The sequence below is a fragment of the Carassius gibelio genome, chromosome A3 (genome assembly GCF_023724105.1).
Source record: "Carassius gibelio isolate Cgi1373 ecotype wild population from Czech Republic chromosome A3, carGib1.2-hapl.c, whole genome shotgun sequence".
Classification (NCBI taxonomy): Eukaryota; Metazoa; Chordata; class Actinopteri; order Cypriniformes; family Cyprinidae; genus Carassius; species Carassius gibelio.
This window is the reverse complement of record NC_068373.1, coordinates 10,250,224-10,268,695: the sequence shown is the minus strand read 5'-3', so window position 1 is coordinate 10,268,695 and position 18,472 is coordinate 10,250,224. Positions and strand designations below refer to the sequence as shown.

General features: G+C 37.2%; 1 protein-coding gene across 2 annotated transcripts; it reads right to left on the bottom strand.

Moving 5' to 3' along the window:
• Nucleotides 1-6,240: 6,240 nt before the first annotated feature.
• LOC127946195 (cytokine receptor common subunit beta) lies at nucleotides 6,241-17,736 on the bottom strand. 2 transcript variants are annotated; one of them, XM_052542592.1, is made up of 14 exons: nucleotides 17,162-17,736; nucleotides 14,899-15,075; nucleotides 13,837-13,984; nucleotides 13,564-13,733; nucleotides 13,336-13,487; nucleotides 10,869-11,013; nucleotides 10,654-10,780; nucleotides 10,408-10,559; nucleotides 10,196-10,323; nucleotides 9,925-10,099; nucleotides 9,025-9,121; nucleotides 8,755-8,824; nucleotides 8,378-8,475; nucleotides 6,241-7,896 (listed from the first exon to the last, which is right to left on the bottom strand). In XM_052542592.1, the coding sequence occupies exons 2-14, from the start codon at nucleotides 14,999-15,001 to the stop codon at nucleotides 7,422-7,424; spliced, it is 2,040 nt and encodes a 679-aa protein (XP_052398552.1). In that variant the 5' UTR covers nucleotides 15,002-15,075; nucleotides 17,162-17,736; the 3' UTR covers nucleotides 6,241-7,421. The 2 variants fall into 2 exon arrangements, with proteins under 2 accessions (XP_052398552.1, XP_052398562.1); XM_052542602.1 differs by lacking the exon at nucleotides 17,162-17,736 and adding an exon at nucleotides 15,743-15,998.
• Between the last annotated feature and the right edge of the window lie 736 nt (nucleotides 17,737-18,472).

Genomic DNA, 18,472 nt, shown 5'->3' with positions numbered 1-18,472 from the left:
TTTTTTTTTTATTTAGTTAGTTTTCCAAGGCATTTCATTTTTTTCCTTCATTTTCATCTAATATTTATTTTGTATTATTATTATTTCACATGACATATACTATTGACATACAATATTTTTGTGTGTTTTTATTAGTTATGTGTGAAAACGAACTATTAGTTAGTTAGCAATAACAACACTCGCTGTTTTGTTGCCATTATGATATTGCACATGGTTTTTCCACCCCCCCCCCCCCCCCCTTACAGGTCATGGTATCTACTTTGAATTTTTTTTTTTTTTTTTTTTTTTTTTACAGTGTTTTACTTCTACTGCTTAGGCAGTAGAGATGTTACCATGGAAATGATAAATTATTTCACTCATTTCATTCATACATTTTTATTACTCCAAGAGCAAGATGTATTTTCTCTGAAAGAGCAAAACAGTCACTGAAATATTATGTGTTTCAGTATTACTCTAGCAATAATTACTGAAATATATTTGCTAATAAAAATCACTCTAAAATGCATCAACCATGAAAGGCCACATACTGAAAAATACCCTAATGACAGAGAGGATGAGAAGGCATATTCCTCTCTGCTAGTGCACTCACTTTCCACCTAGTACACTTAAGTAAAGGTGCTATAAAGGCAAAAGCATGATGTACAGGCACTCTGCGTCCATATTTGAAAGAGTTTAAGCGCTAAGAGCAGATAAATCTCACAGATGCTAACAGAGAGAAGAGTTTGCACCCTCCCTCTTCATGATTTAGCCTCCATTCGCCTGCTAGCATAACATACATAAACACATGCACACAGGTTGTCCACAGAACCACAGCACTTTTCAGTGGGAGTAAGGCCACATTCTGGATAGTGTCATGCTCTGCCCAGACTTGTTGATGTTAAAAACGGGTGTGAAATTAAAAGAATTGATGAAAGGAATTGATCATGCTAAAAGGAAAGAAAAATCATGCTAACAACTAAGAAAAGGTTGTAAAAACAAGTGTGTGAAGCAATACTTAGATCAAAATGCAAACAGTACAAAATGTGCATCTATAACTGTATTATATAAGATTTATATTATATTTAAATGATAGAAAATATTTAAATCATATTGAAAAAATTCCATTAATTTCGAACTTCCGTTCTGTTTGAGCTTTCATGTGGTTTCATAAGACTTGAAATATAGAGTAGAGTCACATGGTGCATTTTAGAGGAGGGTGACAAAGATTTGTAAGATTAAAAACATAAAATGTACTCTACATTACAGGTGAGAACTGGAAGAAGTCTCAGGAAATATACTGCTTTTCAGTGCAGACAAACTCTTCAGTGTTGAAAAAGCAAACCAGATACTTTAAAGGGATACTCCACCTTAAAATGAAAATGTTGTCATTAATCACTTATCCCACATGTCGTTCCAAACCCTTAAAAGCTCAGTTCATCTTCGGAACACAATTTAAGATATTTTGGATGAAAACCTGGAGACTTGAGACTGTCCCATAGACATATAACCCAGATTGCACGTCTGATGGCAGATGGAGTATTCTGACAACAACCTTTCTTACATTTTATGGACCTTGACACTGTTATTTACTTGGCAGTCTATGGGACAGTCTCAAGCCTCAAGGTTTTCATCCAAAATATCTTAAATTGTGTTCCGAAGATGAACGGAGCTTTTATGGGTTTGGAACGACATAGGGTTAAGTGATTAATGACAAAATGTTGGGGTGGAGTAACCCATTAAATGATCACCCTTTTAAACTGGTTTCAGAGAATGTGGATGAAAAACATCTAAAAGCTAGACCTGTACAGTCAGACACAGCTCAAACCATTTAATCAAGCTTAAACAAACAGTTTCACACACAAACGCATGAGCGCACACCACAGGACCTTAAATAAGATAACAGGAAGACGGTGTGTGCTGCCGGTACAGATAAAGATCTGATCTACTGTGTGTGAGCTTGTGCCTTGTTTGGGTGTGTGAATATGTGCGTTCTTCCGCAAATGTGTGTGTGTGTGAGAGAGAGAACCATATGTTTATCTCTGTACATATTTATGTGACACCGAGCCACAAATAACCTCCTGCCACAGACCTTCTGAGACTGAAGATATTTGTCTCGTATCCTCTCACAGACTGTACAGCTGTTACCCTGATGTGCATCTCAACTGACATTCTGCTGTCCATCACTTATGATTCAGGTATTGTGTGATCAGCAAGCACATTGTCACCATGTTACATTGCAAGTATAGTGTAAATTGCAGTACAAAGTTTAAAAACTTTGCAAACTCACATTTGCAATATTGTTAGTTTGTTTATCGTGACTCAGTCACTTCTGACTTCTTTACTCAACATCTGAAAAGTGCTTTTCTTTAAACATCTGCTTTTGTAAAAAAAAAAATAATAATTAAAAAAAAAAACATCTGATAAGTCTGATACAAATATGTGAATAGAATCGAATTCAAAATATGTCTTCATTATTTATAACACTTTTGTATTAAAAAAAAAAAGTGACCTGGAAATTGTAAACAGACCTGGTGGGTTTTCTTAGAGTAGCCTTAATCTGTAATGGTCAAAACTAGTCAAGGAGGCAAACAGGCAGATTTAAACAAGCAGGGGAGTTTATTAAAAGGTAATGGAGGAGAAGCTTCCAACATAGAATCAAATCTATGTGATCAATGGAAGTAGCCAAAACAGTCTTATCTGAGCTGAAACTTCTAGTTCTTCAATAGGTAGCAGAGGCTTCCAGGATTGAGAGGCTGACAAGTAGGGATCCGCTTGAGAAGCTTGTAACCTTGAGACTAGCCGACGAGTGACTGTGTTGAGTGTTTGAATGGTGTGGCAAGCGAATGCAGGTGTCAGTGATTCATAATCAGGTGATTGTGAATGGGTGTAGGAGGCTGGTTTGGCTGGCGAGGCATGGGATTCTGTGACATTACCCCCTCCCCCACGGGCATCTCCTGATGAGATGGACAGCAAGGATGACCATGCCCCCTGGGAGCGGGGCGGTCATGATAGGCCTGGTGGAAGTCATTGAGGAGGATTAGATCCAGTATGTCATCTGTCTGCCCACGATCTCTACTCAGGACCAGGGAGGGAGGATTAATTTGCAGGGTTTGGAGAACAGGTCAAAGACTATTAGGATGGTTGTGAACCCATTCAAAGGAGGGAGGTTGGTGGCGAAGTCCACCCCCAGGTGGGAGTAGGGCCAGCGAGGCATGGTTAATGGGACCAGTTTATCCTCATGCAGACGCTGTGGTGTGGTGGAGATGGCACAGACCAAACATCCCTTGATGAATCGGGTGACATCTTGGAGGAGCGAGAGGGTTCAGTAGCTGCCTAGGTGCCTGGATCCTGGAGAGGTGTGGACAGTCCAGAAGAGCCAGATGCAGGGTGGATGGGGACGCAACTATTCCCTTCTGGACCTCCCAGTGGAGCAGGTTCCGTGAGAGTAGCAGCATGGGTTTGGTCATCAAGTGCCCACTGGACGGGAGACTTGAAGATTGAAGGTGGTAGGATGGACTCTGGTTCCTCTGCGATTGGATAAGGCTGGTGTAGGCAGGAAAGTTTTTCCACTTTGACCTTCTTACTCACCGGACAGTAAGAAACTACAAAGTGGAAGCGGGTAAAGAATAGAGGGTGACAGTGTAAGCTGTTAGGTGTTGAGAGATGAGTTCCCTTTTGGAGGAAGCTTTTGAGCCCCACGGTGCCCTCGTAGATGGACATCTGTTGACATAGGATGGGGAAGGCAGAGAGCAGAGCAACCTCATTCCAGCCGCTGCTGGCAGCAAGAGTGTGGAAGCAAAGAGTGATAAATCCGCTTGCCACAGTTGGAACAGTTCATCATGCACAGTGATCTCCATGGTCGACTAGCCGTATACCTCCTGGAAGTGTTGAACAAAGCTATCCAGCATGTGAACCTGAGGGTCCTGTGAATTCCACATGGTTTCCACCTACTGCAAGGCTTTTCCAGACAGCAACGAGATGAATGCCACCTTCACACGTTCAGTCACAAACAGGTGGGGTTGCAACTCAAAAAGAGGGAACATTGCAACAAAAACCCACTGCAGTAGGCTGCCTCACCAAAAAAGAAGGTCACTGGCCGGGCCATGGGAAAGGCTGTTGGTGTGGTGGTGACGGTCGGCAGGAGGTGTGATACAGATGAGGATGTTGTCTGAGGATCCATGTGAGTTTTACTGATTATACTGTTATCTGGGCTGGTCTGCTGTCACTACTGGTCGAGGAGGCAAACAGGCAGATTCAAACAAGCAGGTGAGTTTATTAACTGAGGAGAAGCATCCAACATAGGAGAATAAAACTGAAGTGATCAGTGGAAGCCGAGAAATCTGTGATGTTCGGTTGATGTTCTGGGAGCCTGTTGATCGATTTAATAAATAAACTTTGATTAGAACATTTGATACTGAATTTTAATTTGTTAATATTTCCTTTCTTCCAAATGTTGAATGTCTGTTCATTTTAAGGACTTAAGTTAGCAAGCCTTGGGAAACGTGGAAATGACTCTGAGGAAGCTTTATATTTATAAACTATAAGATAAACTGAAACTTTTTTTTAGTAAACAATCTGCCAAGTTTCTCTCTCTAGTCACTAGAAGTATAGTGTTTTTTTCCTCTCTCTCTCTCTCTCTCTCTCTCTCTCTCTTACTCATAATAAGAATTTAAATGAGAATTCAGGGACTTTTGGATGAGAGAGTTTTGTTCTGACTCACTGGTTCACATCAGTCCTGCTATTGAATGGGTCTTCCATGAGCAGATCATGAAAGGTCAAAGGTCAGATCAAAAGGCAGGATTACTGAGCTAAACAGATTAGCCTAAATTTAGTTTTTATAGAAAGCTGTGGGACAATTGACCTGTTGATTATGTGTGAGAGTGTGTTAGGATTACAAACAGAGGCAATATTTTTCTCTTGGTCCCTTAGGTACAGTAGGATTCCAAGTTGTTGCTTTGGATAAAATCATATTCATTGGTTTTTCTGTTAAACGTGATTTGCTTTTTTCCCTTCAACTAAATACTTACCAGAACAATTTAACTTCATCATGACCTTTGACCTTGTCACCTTTTCAAAGTTAGTCTTTGGACAGGTTTGTATTGATGATGTCAGATGTGGCTGATGTGCTCTGTTGGGATTTTTTTCTGTCTCGAATGTTTTTAGTGAACATGAAATTAAAGTTCTGTATTCTGTGTGATATACAGATCGCATGACTGTAAATAGGTCTGATTGGCTATTTATGCTGCAAAGCACGTGCTATTTAGTTCTCACCCTCATGTGGAAGTGTAGTGCATTTAGTCATAGTTTGGTAAATTTCTATAGTGATGAATGAAATTTTCCAAAAGAGGAAAGATATTAAGAAACGGATTGTTGTTTAGAAAAGACAAAATGTTACATTTGCCATAACTACATCAGCTTTTGACAGCTTTTATTTTTTGCTTCTGTCTGTTATTTCATAGTATTGATGTTTTTTTTATAATTTAAAAATTGACTGTTTTGATGTTTTTTTTATTTGTATTATTATTATTATTTTACTTCCACATCCTCCAGGCCTGTAACTGATTGTTTTTTATTTCAGGAAGCTTTTATAAACCAGTGAAGGTATTTGAAGTAGTATTATTGCAATATGTATTATTGCAGTAGTCCTATGGAGACCCCAAGATTGCATAATGGTCTCATATCGCCATAGTTTCCAAACATCTTGAAGGCTTTCCTGTTTATTTACAACAAAGCAAACGGGACATGTTGTCCAACAAGAACTCCACCTCTCTCTTCATGCCTCCGTATCTCTGTCTGTCTTGGTTTTGCTCTTCTCATTTGTTCTTGAACAATAGATCTTAAAGCTTTTGTGTGGAATGTATCTGCTTTCAGAAGCATGGTCAGAATTTAACAGGAATTTTGGTGGGAAAACAGTAACTGTGCATTCTGTCGTCACGGTCAAGGCCATGTTAGTGGGGAGAAAATATGACATTAACTATTAGAAACTCTTTAGTGACATATGTTGGTGTAATTAAAACATATTCACAGACACTGTCGCACACACACACACACACACACACAAGGCCAACATGAGGTGCTGAGTGGAGTAGATTAGGCTGCGATAAATCACATCTGCTCTGTGTGAAACCGATGATACAGAAATACTCCATAAACTCCAGCATGCCAAAAAACACACATGTGAAACACTGAGAGAGACGGAGATAAACACACATAAACAGACACTAAAGTCACATGTAGAAGAAGAGTACAAGGAGGCACTCGAACTTTAGCTAAATCTTTAATACCATGTGCTTGAGTACATATCGTTTACAATCACAGCTCAAGAAAATAAACACTTTTAATACTTTCTCTTAAACCAGAGACAGCTAGAAGAAAGCCTTTTTGTTTTTTGTTAGGTTGGGCATGCTCATGATCAACCTGAGACTGCCTTTAGCTCAGCACATAAATAGCTTTAATGTTTTAGATGACACATAACAACATTCGCAATTTTAACACGATGCAAGTTAAGGAGATATATATTTTTTAAAACTTTCATTTTAAATGTCTTAAAAAGTATAAAGTTTGCAAAAATCCAAAAACAGCACTACTTATATACAAAAATGCGCCCCATTCACTAAGTCAGTGTACTTCTCATTCAACATACGGTGTATTTTACATAAGATCGTGCGATTGAGCAGTATGTTATTAGTGTGAATCAAATATTACCATTCTATTTTTATATCAGCCTATATATAGTAAATGCAGCCTCTCAGTAATTTTAATTTGTTCATTCCCAAAATATTTCTAACATTTGTAGAATCAGTCTGTTTGTTTTCTATTACAGTTTAAAATTGCCTTCCATTTCTTCACACAGTCATTTATTTAACCTTACTGATGGCATGTGATTTATTTGTGAAAACGTTCCTAATCACACAAATGCCAGCGTACACAGTTAGTGAATGAGGCCGCCAGTGTCTGTCAAGCTGAATTAACTGCAAAAACTTGAGAAGAATACATTCAATGCAGCGGGATATGTGAGACACTGTGGAAAAAACAGTCATTTCGACTAATGCCTTGTTTGCTTTCCACAGTTTGCACTGAGGAAATGAGAATTTTTGGCCTTATCATACATTCATTTAAAGCAACACTTCCATCTGTTGGTGAGACTTTCACGGTACAACTCAAAGTCCTATTGAAGCTCCAATGATTCTTTCACCCCCTTTCATTATGAGCATGCAAAACATTCATCTTTCTTTAGACCATTGCTCATAAAGTTTAAATAAAGCAAAGATCTGAACTACATTCACTGTGATCCACTGATTGTGCTTAGCTCTGATCGTCCATCTCTTATTCCTTCTTTGAGCCTGTAGGTCCCCTCATGGTTTTTATTATTTTTATTATTATTTGTTCTTTTTTTTCTTCATTTAAAAAGTAATGACTAACAGTCATTGAGTCCTTGGTCATTATGTTCCTGAATGTGCAATCTTCATGCATCCTTTCGGCTCGGATTGGTCTGTGACGACACATGGCATTGTGAAGTAGCCAGATGGATGAGGGAGGACCATACACCCCTGATCTGGGCCGGGGGTGTACGCAGGGGGTTCGTCTGAAGGGTTATTGGTCGGGCTGTCAACAGTGACCGGGTTTTGAGTTGCTGGCATGGTGGTGGGAAGATTAATAACGTAGCCTCCATTTACAGGAGCAAAATTCTCAGACTTTCCCGACGCACATGTGTGATCTTTGTCTATAGAGCTGTCAGGAAATTTGAACTGGGTGCAGGATTGCTCACAGCACATAATATAAGGTCCGCTGAAGTTCATGCCTGATTTTTCCTTGCGCATGCTTTCACTCACATAGGCGTGCATGTGGTCTGATCCACCTGACTGTGCCATTTTAACAGCCTCCTCACTGTGTGACAAACACGGCTCCGAAGAGACACTGTAACACAGTTAAGTGTTAAAGAAAAACATTGTCAGACACAGAGACATTGTCACCCATTTCCATAATGTGACTTACAATAAGTCTGAGGGTTTGAAAAGAAAAGAGGCACTGGTGGAATTATGCGAAATGTTTCATTTCCCTTTTAGAGAGTTTTGCTATTATTAACTAAAACTTAAATCAAAACTAAAACTATTAAACACAATTTTTCAGTAATAGTGCTGCAAAACTTTTAAGTACTGAAATGACTAAATCTAAAACTGAAATAAAAATATTTAACATATATAGAAGCATTAACAGTCAATAGTAAAGCTTTAGAATTTAAAAACTTAGAAAAACGTAAAAAATAGTTAAACAAAAAGACATAAAGATGACTAAAACTCAAACGACAACTGAAATTAAAACTGAAAATCTAAAAATAAAAGCTAATTTGAAATATTGATGTTTACTGCAAAATATTATAATTTGATTCTTAGTTTACCTGCTTTTGCAGAGACTGACGTTGTCTGCCGCCAGTAGAACACAAATGGAGGTTGACTCGTTCTCGCTCTGGAGATTTGGCCATCCACTCTGAGACTTCTGAAGAAGAGAAAGATGGAAAAAAAATTAATACTGTACATGTGACCAGGTGTCATTTGGAAGGGTGGATTACTAGTTATTAAACTTAGACCGTACTTAGAAGGCCATATTTGCCATCCTTAGCTGTTACCAGAAACAGTGAAATTAAATAATTAAAGCAGAGTAAAAAAAAAATTGAAATGAAAACAAATTGAAGATGCGATATTAATTATATTGTGCATCAAACTCCAGATTCACCTTAAACATTTACTGTTCCAAGATCAGTTAGTAAAGGCTCACCTTCACCATCCCCTCCAGCACTTTGCTCTTTATGGGCGATGGAATTGATCCCTTCCACAATGTGATTCTTCTATTATAGAATTACACACATGAATAAACAAACACAAATAAAACCATATGAACGACCGTTCCTGTAACAGTACCAGTGTAATGAGACGGAACTGATTTCAAGGGAATTAATACATTTATTACATTTATATATTGATTTTATTGTCTGACATTTTGGACGGATGCATAAAAGCATAAATGAAAGAGTATAGCTGGTTTTACCTGTGTAAGACTGGAAGGGTGTTGTACAAGATGATGAAAAGCATAGCCACGAACACAGGAGTCAAAATGTAGATTACAAAGCTGATGGGCGATGAAACTACACACACACAAAGAGGTTTTCTCATGCATCACATATCCAGTTATGTCCTGCGGGTATCAACTACTACAAAGATTTCATTTTAAAAGAAGCTATTTATGACTACTTTACACATGTATAAAGTTGAGTTCTTTCATGTAAAAAAGACAGAAAGGCACAGGACAAAGCACTTTTTATTTATTTATTTTTTATTATTTCTATCATAAAGTCCTGAAACACTCTGTAATTAATATGTATATTTGAATAGATGAATGAATGAATACTTTTCAATTTTAACAGACTGAATATATTAAAATGTTCATTAATTAATCCATTCATCCATTCAGATATGCAGAAAAGATATTGCTTATTGTTAGTTAATGCATTAAATTATGTTAACCAATGGAACCTTATTGCAAGTGTCAGAAAAACAAAAAAACAAGCAAATAGACATGCAGGTTGAATTTGCATGTACACACCAATTTTAAAGAGTCATCTCATTATATCTCAATGTAATCCCAAAATAAACAATTAACACAACCTACCCAAATCCAATTTATATATCAATATTAATAATCTTCTTTTCTTTTCTTAAAAAAACTGAACTAATTGCTGCTGTAGTGATTCATTTCTGCTTTAATTATACAATTACTAAATGAACAATTCATTATTTAAAACACCATTTTAAAAGTGAGATTGGTGTTCCAAAGCACATCTCAGTTCTGAACTGGCAACTTACCCCAAATCTCTCTAAAAGTAAATGAAATAAATCAACATTAAACTAGCATGTGATCAGAAGTGCACAGTTGAAATCAAGGTGTTACCCGGGTTAGTTTTGAACGCTGCTGGCTCGGACCATTCTGATGGCTGAACGTCATAAACACCATCAGTTACATGCAGTAATCTGATCTGGGCCTGGTATTCAGTTGAAGGATCTAGAAGCTCAGATGAAATCTCAAAATAGTTTTGCCCCATAGGAAGGATCTCGCTTTCTGAGGTCTACAGAGAGAAAGTGAAATCATGCATGTGATCAGTTACAGCTACAGTGAATCATTTAGTAAACGCGACACAGATGCTGAAAGATAACTAACGCACCTTGAAGGGTGAGATTTTTATCTGGATGGAGTATTTAATATATTCGGACACAGCTGGTTCAGTCCAGTTCAGTATGAAACCACCATCTACTTCCTCTACATGGATCGGGCCAGGTTGTGAAAGTTTAACTTGAAGAGAAGACGAACCAACATTAGTGTTCTTCCTAAACTCAGACGGCAGACTCCACTAAATAACGTTTCAAAGAAGCTCACTGTGTTTTTCAGTATAGAACGTCCTAGTGTAGTACACTGGTCTCAGCTCCACTGTTAACAGGGAAGGGTCAGAGGTATTTACAGAACACACAAACTCAGAAAGGTCAGCGCCGCTCGACTGAAGCTGTGGATCTTTGCAACAAGCTGAGAGTCTGAGGGAGAGAAAGAGAACGAGTTCTCGGTATACAGGATGTGACATTAGATCAACTGATAGTCACACAAGCCTTCGATGGATGGAGAACTCACTCAGCGTTATCATTATCACTGCACCAGAGATGATAAGACATAAACTGATAATATTCTGTCTTCATTTGCCAGGTACACGTCACGGTCGTTTCTTCCATTATCACACACTTCAGGTTAAAGGGTCCATCTGTGAGAGGTCATGCACTATATTAAAACAGATGTTTGCAGTATACCGATTTTAGACTATTAGCAAAAAACAAACACAAAAATAATACCATTGTGAGTCTTCCAGGACAGCAGGGGGCTCCAGTCACTCCAGAGTCCTACAGGGCCTCGCGCCCTCACTCTGGCTTGATAATGGTAACCCGAAAGTGACTCCTTGTCAATCATATACTCGGAAGCACTGATGTTATCCACAATCTGTTCCAGTAAAAGAGAACGAGAAAAATTCATTCACAAACAAAAGAAGTGTGGCGGAAATCGCGTATTCTCTGTGGAGGTACTTTTTTCGACTAAGCAATTACTCAGAGAGTGTTTAAAAAGCATGTTTTACTGTGAATGTGTCTAGTATGAATGTAAACCGGGCTGTGTTTTACTTCCCTATGCACTTCCCAACAGGGGAATCCCCTCTGCCATTTTGAAGTGTGTTCTACTTAGTTAAGTGGATGGGGCAAGTTCATATGGACAGATCCTCAGGCCCTGAATTTTGACCGAGAGAGTGAGTCTACTTCATATTTACACTTCAGGTATCTCCATATGCCACAATATAGCATGGTTGTGAAGTCAGCACAGATCGCACTGAATTTACTCCAACCCAAAATGGCGATATATGAATTATTTTTAAAGATTTAGAACAGCTCCTTATATACCTACTGTATACACATACAAAATGCTGCATCAAACAGATTAGTAAGGCAAAAATAAAATAATAATAATAATAAAGATAAGATAAAGACTCCATAGTGGATTCCAAGTGATCAAGGGCTTAGGACGTTCCACTTCAGCCCCTTGCAAGGGTTTCATTAGTAGTGGGCACTTGTGCAACATAATCATAAAACGAGTCAAAATTTGGCCTGGGATGTCCCGACACCTACAGCTGCGGTCTTGACCACTTGTCTACTTACATGACGTACTTCCTATATGGCCCAAGTGTTCAACTGGGTGTGAAGACAGCAAGTCTGTGTAGAACTTTTGATTATCCGATGGGAAACACTTACAATGTATTGTTAAAATACAAGTAAAGTTTTTACAGAACTTTATTTACACAGTCTGTATTACTTTACACTTTCAAATAAAATTTCGAATTGTATGTTCAATAGTTGCAAACTTTTTTTCATTTGGGTACTTTTTGCCTAATCTTTTATGAATACTGTGAGTTTTTTGTTTACTATGTAGGAACAAAACCTTTTGACTGCATATTTGTGCGAGTCATTGAATCATTCACTCAACCGATTCGTTCGTACACTAATTCATTCAGGAAGTAAATGTCGCTTTGTTGCACTGACCAGTCGATTTTATGTCTTTGCTAATATTGTCAACATTGCCTCAAAAGTGTAAGTTACTACGAAATACAAACACTTAGTTTGTTGAACTGTTGTGTAAAAGCTATTTCACATTTATTTATTAATTCTATAAAAAAATTTAACTTCCGGTTTCATATATATTTAATTAACAAAAACAGTCCGTCATGCTCCTTGACACTGCAAACTAGTATTTGTTTTCATATTAGTGTCATTTATTATGTAAACACTGGTTTGTGGCGCAAATTTCTAACAAGCCATTAGTGGCTAATCAGTCGGAAGTCTCAGAAAGTAACTTCCTCCCACTTTGGAAAACGAGGTGAGACTTATATCAGTAACACATTGTGCGCTATGTGAAAGCACATTCATCAGTAAACAAACAATGTTCAGTTTCACGACAAATACATATAAACATGCTCAGCATTTCCCCGTGTAAATATCCAAATCTTGAGAGTGGATCTGTCTCCAGTTTCGTAACTCTAGCATCACTCTTTCATGTGGAGGCTTTATCTTAGGTGGGAATCGTGTGAAGTTTGAGGTTATGCTGACGTGTCCGTACATTGGCAGATTGTGGTGTTGATATTATAGTGAAACAGAGATGCAAACTGCACAGTTGTAGACAGGATATCCACAATATATCCTATCAGGTGATATTTTGAGTGTGTCAGAACGTTTGGAGCCTCTACTGACATTTTATTAATTTAAAACAATTATTCAGTTTCAAATATAAATATATACAGTAGGATACACTATCGTTCAAAAGTTCAGAGTCGGCAAGATTCAGATTCTCTTTTCTAATTATAATTTTTTTTATTGAAAATAGAGTAAACAGTAATATTGTGAAATATTATTACTAAAAATATTAATATTACATGATCCTTCTGAAATCATTCTAATATGCTGATTTGGTGGAATATTTTTGTGGAAACCGTGACTTTTTTTTCAAGATTCTTTAATGAATGGTGTGTGGGTGTGTGTGTGTAGTTTGACTTTTTATGTAGTTATATATAAAATATTATAGCATATATATTATATATAAATCAGCACAAATAGTGTGAAACATTTAATTGAATTAAAATGTGTTAAATTATCTAAACCTAAGGGTGCATCTTAGTACGTAAACAATATATCAAATTGCTAATATGCATTTGTGGTAGATACTTTTGTTTTTCTGACAGTGTACTGTGTGTGTGTGTGTGTGTGTGTGTGTGTGTGTACTCACAGTCCAGTTATCCATGTCTTTGCGATACTGAAGCTGGTACACAAGAGTTCCTGTGATTTTTGAGGATGCAGGATACTGGCTTCTCCAGGACAGCAGACGACCTCCGTTATCAGTCATCGTCTCCGTCAAGTCAATTGGGGCCCTAACTTTTCCTGATATCACAGAAATGCTACGGTGAAAGGCTTTTCCATGCCAGAGATGCTTTAGAAGTTAAATGCACACACTCACCTTCGTCTGCAATTCTGAGAGTGGTGGCTTTGGGTACACAGGGCACTTTGAAGTAGAGAACGTGATCTGCTCCTATAGCAAACCTGTCAGTGTTATAGCGACACGTGTGAGAGATCTTCCCACTGGGTAGCAGCACACTGGATCTATTTGAGACGCAAGGTGTTTCTTCTCTACAGACAGGGAGAGAGAGTTTACAAAAGTTAATTTTCCATATTGTAGTCTTTCTTTCTTTCAGTGTTTGTTTGCATTTGTTTTTAGTTTTTTTCCACTTACTCTAAAACTGTGTCATCGTAGTCCCCATAGTACAATTTAGGCATGTTTTCTGTATCTTGTGAATGAACATGTGGATCGACCTCCCATGTGCACTGCACATAGGTCATGTAGTCATTGTGGCACTGCAAGGACTCCATCACTGCAGATTCTGAAAAAATAAAGAGTTCAAAGGTCAGTATTAAGTGTAATGACATCGGTTCATTCAGTTATGGGTTGCGCTCTCTTTGCCCTCAAAACCTCGACGGAGGCGACACCCTTGTGTTTACGATGTGTGTGTGTTCACTTCTGTATGTGTGCACATGGATGAGTTGAATGCAGAGCAAATTTTTTTTACTTGTTTTTTTTTCACTTTTCACTTTCGCTATATTTATTTTATTTCAGCTGGTTGCCATGGCAAGATTTTTCATTTTAATGAAATCTTTTTTTTTTTTTTTTTTTTTTTTTTTACATTTTTGCTAATTTATAAAAATAAAAAAAAAATGATTCCATTGCATAAGTATTCATACCCTTATCGAGGACAGTTGAAATTTAGCTCTGGAGCATTCATAACTTTTTTTTTTTCAGTGCTGTCTTTTCTCTCTCTCTCTCTCTCTCTCCCCAGACATTTGGCCACAAACAGGAACTTCGAGTGACTTACTAGTCTGACAAAGCTCTAGGTGATGTAAGTTTTGCATTGCTAAACCTAAAGGGATTTTTTTTTTATTCATATTTTTAGATTCTGCAAGGCTCTCGAGAATAGTTAGAAGAGAACTTCTAAAATCAGACCTTCAGAGCTGGTTTATACTGGCCAGTCAAAGTCACATCCTGAATTACAAGTGTCTGCAAAGGAAAATCTCTATTGATGTTTATAGATTGGTCTAAGATAAGGATTCATGTCAGATGGGATAATAACATTTATATGTATGAGTCCAGAACGGTAATAGAGGCCACTTGAAGATTAGAGAAACCACTGATAAGGGTTTATCTTGTGGACACAGCCCTGAACTTAACAGGTTAAAAAAAAAGAAAAAGAAAAAAGATTTGAATGCAATAATGTCTGAGAGTGTTATCTTTCTCTCTCACCTTCCCCAGGTGTGACTTCATGAGGAGGACACTGTTCATCACTGATGTCTCCTCTGACCAGCAGAGTGAATCCAACCATATGCAGAATCCACGTGGAGAACATTGTAGCTGAGATCCTAGATCACAAAGCCAGGCGCTTTTCACAGCAGGTGGTTCTGCCGGTTACTTTCAAGATATCTGGATATTTAGAAACCAGCGCTGATTATTAGAGCCATTCAGTTTTAATTGTACAGTTCAACCTACCTCATGTCATCTTAGCAGCATTTCACCCTTACTGACTTCAAAATAGCTTATCTTGTGTTCCTGTTTTAGGTGAGCTATCACTTTAAGAACAAATGTGACAACACACATCATGTTGTTATAAAAGCAAACACAGCCTTATAGGTCTAAAAACACAGCACAGACATGCTTCTGAGAATTCTCATTGTTTTAAGCAGAAAACTTACTTTCTTTTTCGTCTCACGTGTGCGCTGACAAAAACAACACACACATGCGCTTTTCCCCCCCCCTCTTTAAAAAACATTTGTAACTGAAAGCATTTCCATGATGCAAACTAAGCAACCTTTAAAGGTGAAGTGTGTCTCAAGTAATTTCTGTGCCACCAAACAAAACTGTAAAAATAATGACAGTTTTCAAGCATGTGTCCTGAACGCTCCTCCCGTCTACCATTGGTCCGACAAACAGATTGTTTCCCATCAAACACTTATCATGGGTTGTGTCTAGAGGTAGAAGTGTTTTAACACAGAAAATTACACGAAAGTGAAAACTTTTGAAAGTTTGACAAGGCATCTAAAAATGAAAGAAACACACATTTACACAATGTTGCATATATTATATTGCTTACTGTTTGTGACAAAAGCATGGTGACCTCCAAATCCATCTTTCAATGAAGAATTCAAAATCCATCTTTTAATGAATGGAGCGCTTCAGGAAACAGGTGCACATCTTAAAAAATACAGTAGATCTCCAAGCAGCAGGTTTCGTTCAATAGCGGTACATAAAACCACACCGCTGGCGTGAATCTGATCATGTACCCGTAACCCACTAATAGAGCTATGCAGCGTAAAAACAGACGTAGTACTGTACGTCGCAATACATTTCTCGCAACTGCCAGGAAACGAAAGAGAGGGATTTCCCTAAGCTTAAAAGAGGGTGAGGGGCGTCGGGGGAAAGAGATGTGGTCACACAGAACACGTTCTGTTGGGTGACTTTAAAACCTTTTTAGTTTGTAAAAGTTAGTTCAGTTTCTTATGTTTTTATGTTGTTATTAATTTTCCGCTTTCATTTAGAGGCGTACGGCGTATGGTGTGCTATATTTAGCTGTGGTAAAGTACATGCCTGAACGTAGGTGAGTGAACTCACTGAAAGAGTGGAAAAACAACTAAAACAAGTTTTACCTCACTCCTTGTTCCTACAGTGACATAAACTGTGTTTTCCACATGAAGAACCTTGGAGGTCTTGACTGCATGCGCTGGTAGCTTGTTTTTGTGAAATGTATCTTTATTTTTTATTTTTGTGTTAAGCACAATACACTAAATATAGCCATATTTATGCTTAAAAGCAACATTAGGTTTTTTGTTTTGTTTTATTATTTTAGATAAAAATGTCGAACATTTCCAGAGAATCTTAGGGATTAAGATTGTAATTGTCTTTATTTTTTTTTTGGGGGGGGGGGTCTCTGATAATCAGTTAATAATCTAGGTAAGCCTATTGATCAACATAGCATAGCAAGGTTTTTCTTTTCTTGGATTTTAAGATCCCAAACCAGACGTTTCCTAGTATAAATGTATCTATGATTGCTTCCCTTTTCCAGTTTTCAACCCGTTTTCTGCTTTAAACATAAATTATTTAGATGCTCTTTGATCCACATAAAGATCAGGATAAAGATTATTTATACAACACCCACAACATTTTGTCTATTCATAGGTCATTTTATCTCATTTTATTTTTATTATTATTATTACTTCATTAACACACTTAAATTATAATAAATATTAGTGTATCATATTTTACACTTCCTAAGTGTAACTTACTGTTACTTAAGTGTAACCTACCGTTAATATCAGAAGCTCAAAACTTATTATTGTATTTAATACTCTTACTCATTTCATACCATACATATATATTAACTTCAGTCAGTGACTATATATAATTTCAATAGCTCAAAGCCTAAACTAAAAAAAAAAAAAAACCTTGAAAACTCAGTGTATTATTGAGTTTCAGACTCCTCTAAACATATATACATGTTTTACAAAGTCCTTACCTGTTTCTCTGTCATCAAGAAAGGCTTGTAAATGTTCCATTCATCAGCGCTTAGATAAAAGAGTTGGTCCGTTACAGTCAACTTCAAATCAGTATGCTTGCCTAGTGCGTGTTTGAGGCTGTGCTCTCGTTACTGAAGTGCATATACACACATGAGATCATTTACTTGAAAAACCTCAAAGCCAATAGTTCCTTTTTTTTCTTGGTTTGGTAAAAACATGAGTTGCTGGGTCATCAGAAACAGTCTTTCCACAGGAACAGAGTTTACATGCGGCTAAATATGATCCAGAAACAGAATGAAGTCTGGATTAATACATTATAATGACAATATTCACATTTAAAGCATGAACACCAGACATGGAGAGTCACAGCTCCCAGAAGCATGGAAGAACACATCTACACGTATTCACACCGATATACACAATTTCACACTTAAACACCCACACTGACTCGCTTACATGCTAAGAAACACTCTTGAACCACATATGCAGACTCAAACGCTGTAACAAGCTCTTTAATAAAAAGCAGGATATATTGGAAGTGCCAGAAAATTCTCTCTCTTTCTCTTTCTCCTCCTCTTCCTCTTTCTGTCAGTGCTCCAAAACCAAAAATGCTTAAATCTCTAACACTCATTTTGAGCAATGCTAGTTATTCTGTTCGCATTAGAAAGTGACACTTGATTGTATTTTTGGCCTTTTTAATTCAAGGCTTGCCATGGTATAAACTGGGGTTGGACAAAATAAAGCAAACACCCTTTATTAAAAAGGTTAATAACAGTGTAGTATGAATTGTGTAACAGTGTTAAGGGCAAATCAAGGCAACCTTGGGCCTACATAAAACTGGGTGGGCAAAGTGTAGCATATGAAAACTGCATATTAGATTGCCAGCAGAAAATATAGCACAAAGATTAGATACACAATGCTACTAAAGCACTGAAAAAAAATATTTTAATTTCAACATTTACTAATAAGTTATTCAAATTTAAAGTTTTATCTCTTAACCATTTTTTTTTTTTCAATTTGTCGATATCGATAATTATCAGGATAAATGTCAAATTTGTTAAGTTTAAAGGCAGATTTATGCTCCAAAGGTAAAGTTGTAGAAACCATTTACTCTTGGTTTTAAACTTCTCTTTATGATCAGAACATGACAAACACTTCATGTTTTGGAATTGTCTACACCTTTCCAGTCATTTTTCCTTCACAAAATAAATATCTTACTAGAAAAAAAATTTAATTATTAGTTTGTGAATGTTCTAATTAAGTTCTAATAATGTTTCAAATTAAGAACCAGGGTTGTGTTGCTTGTGTTT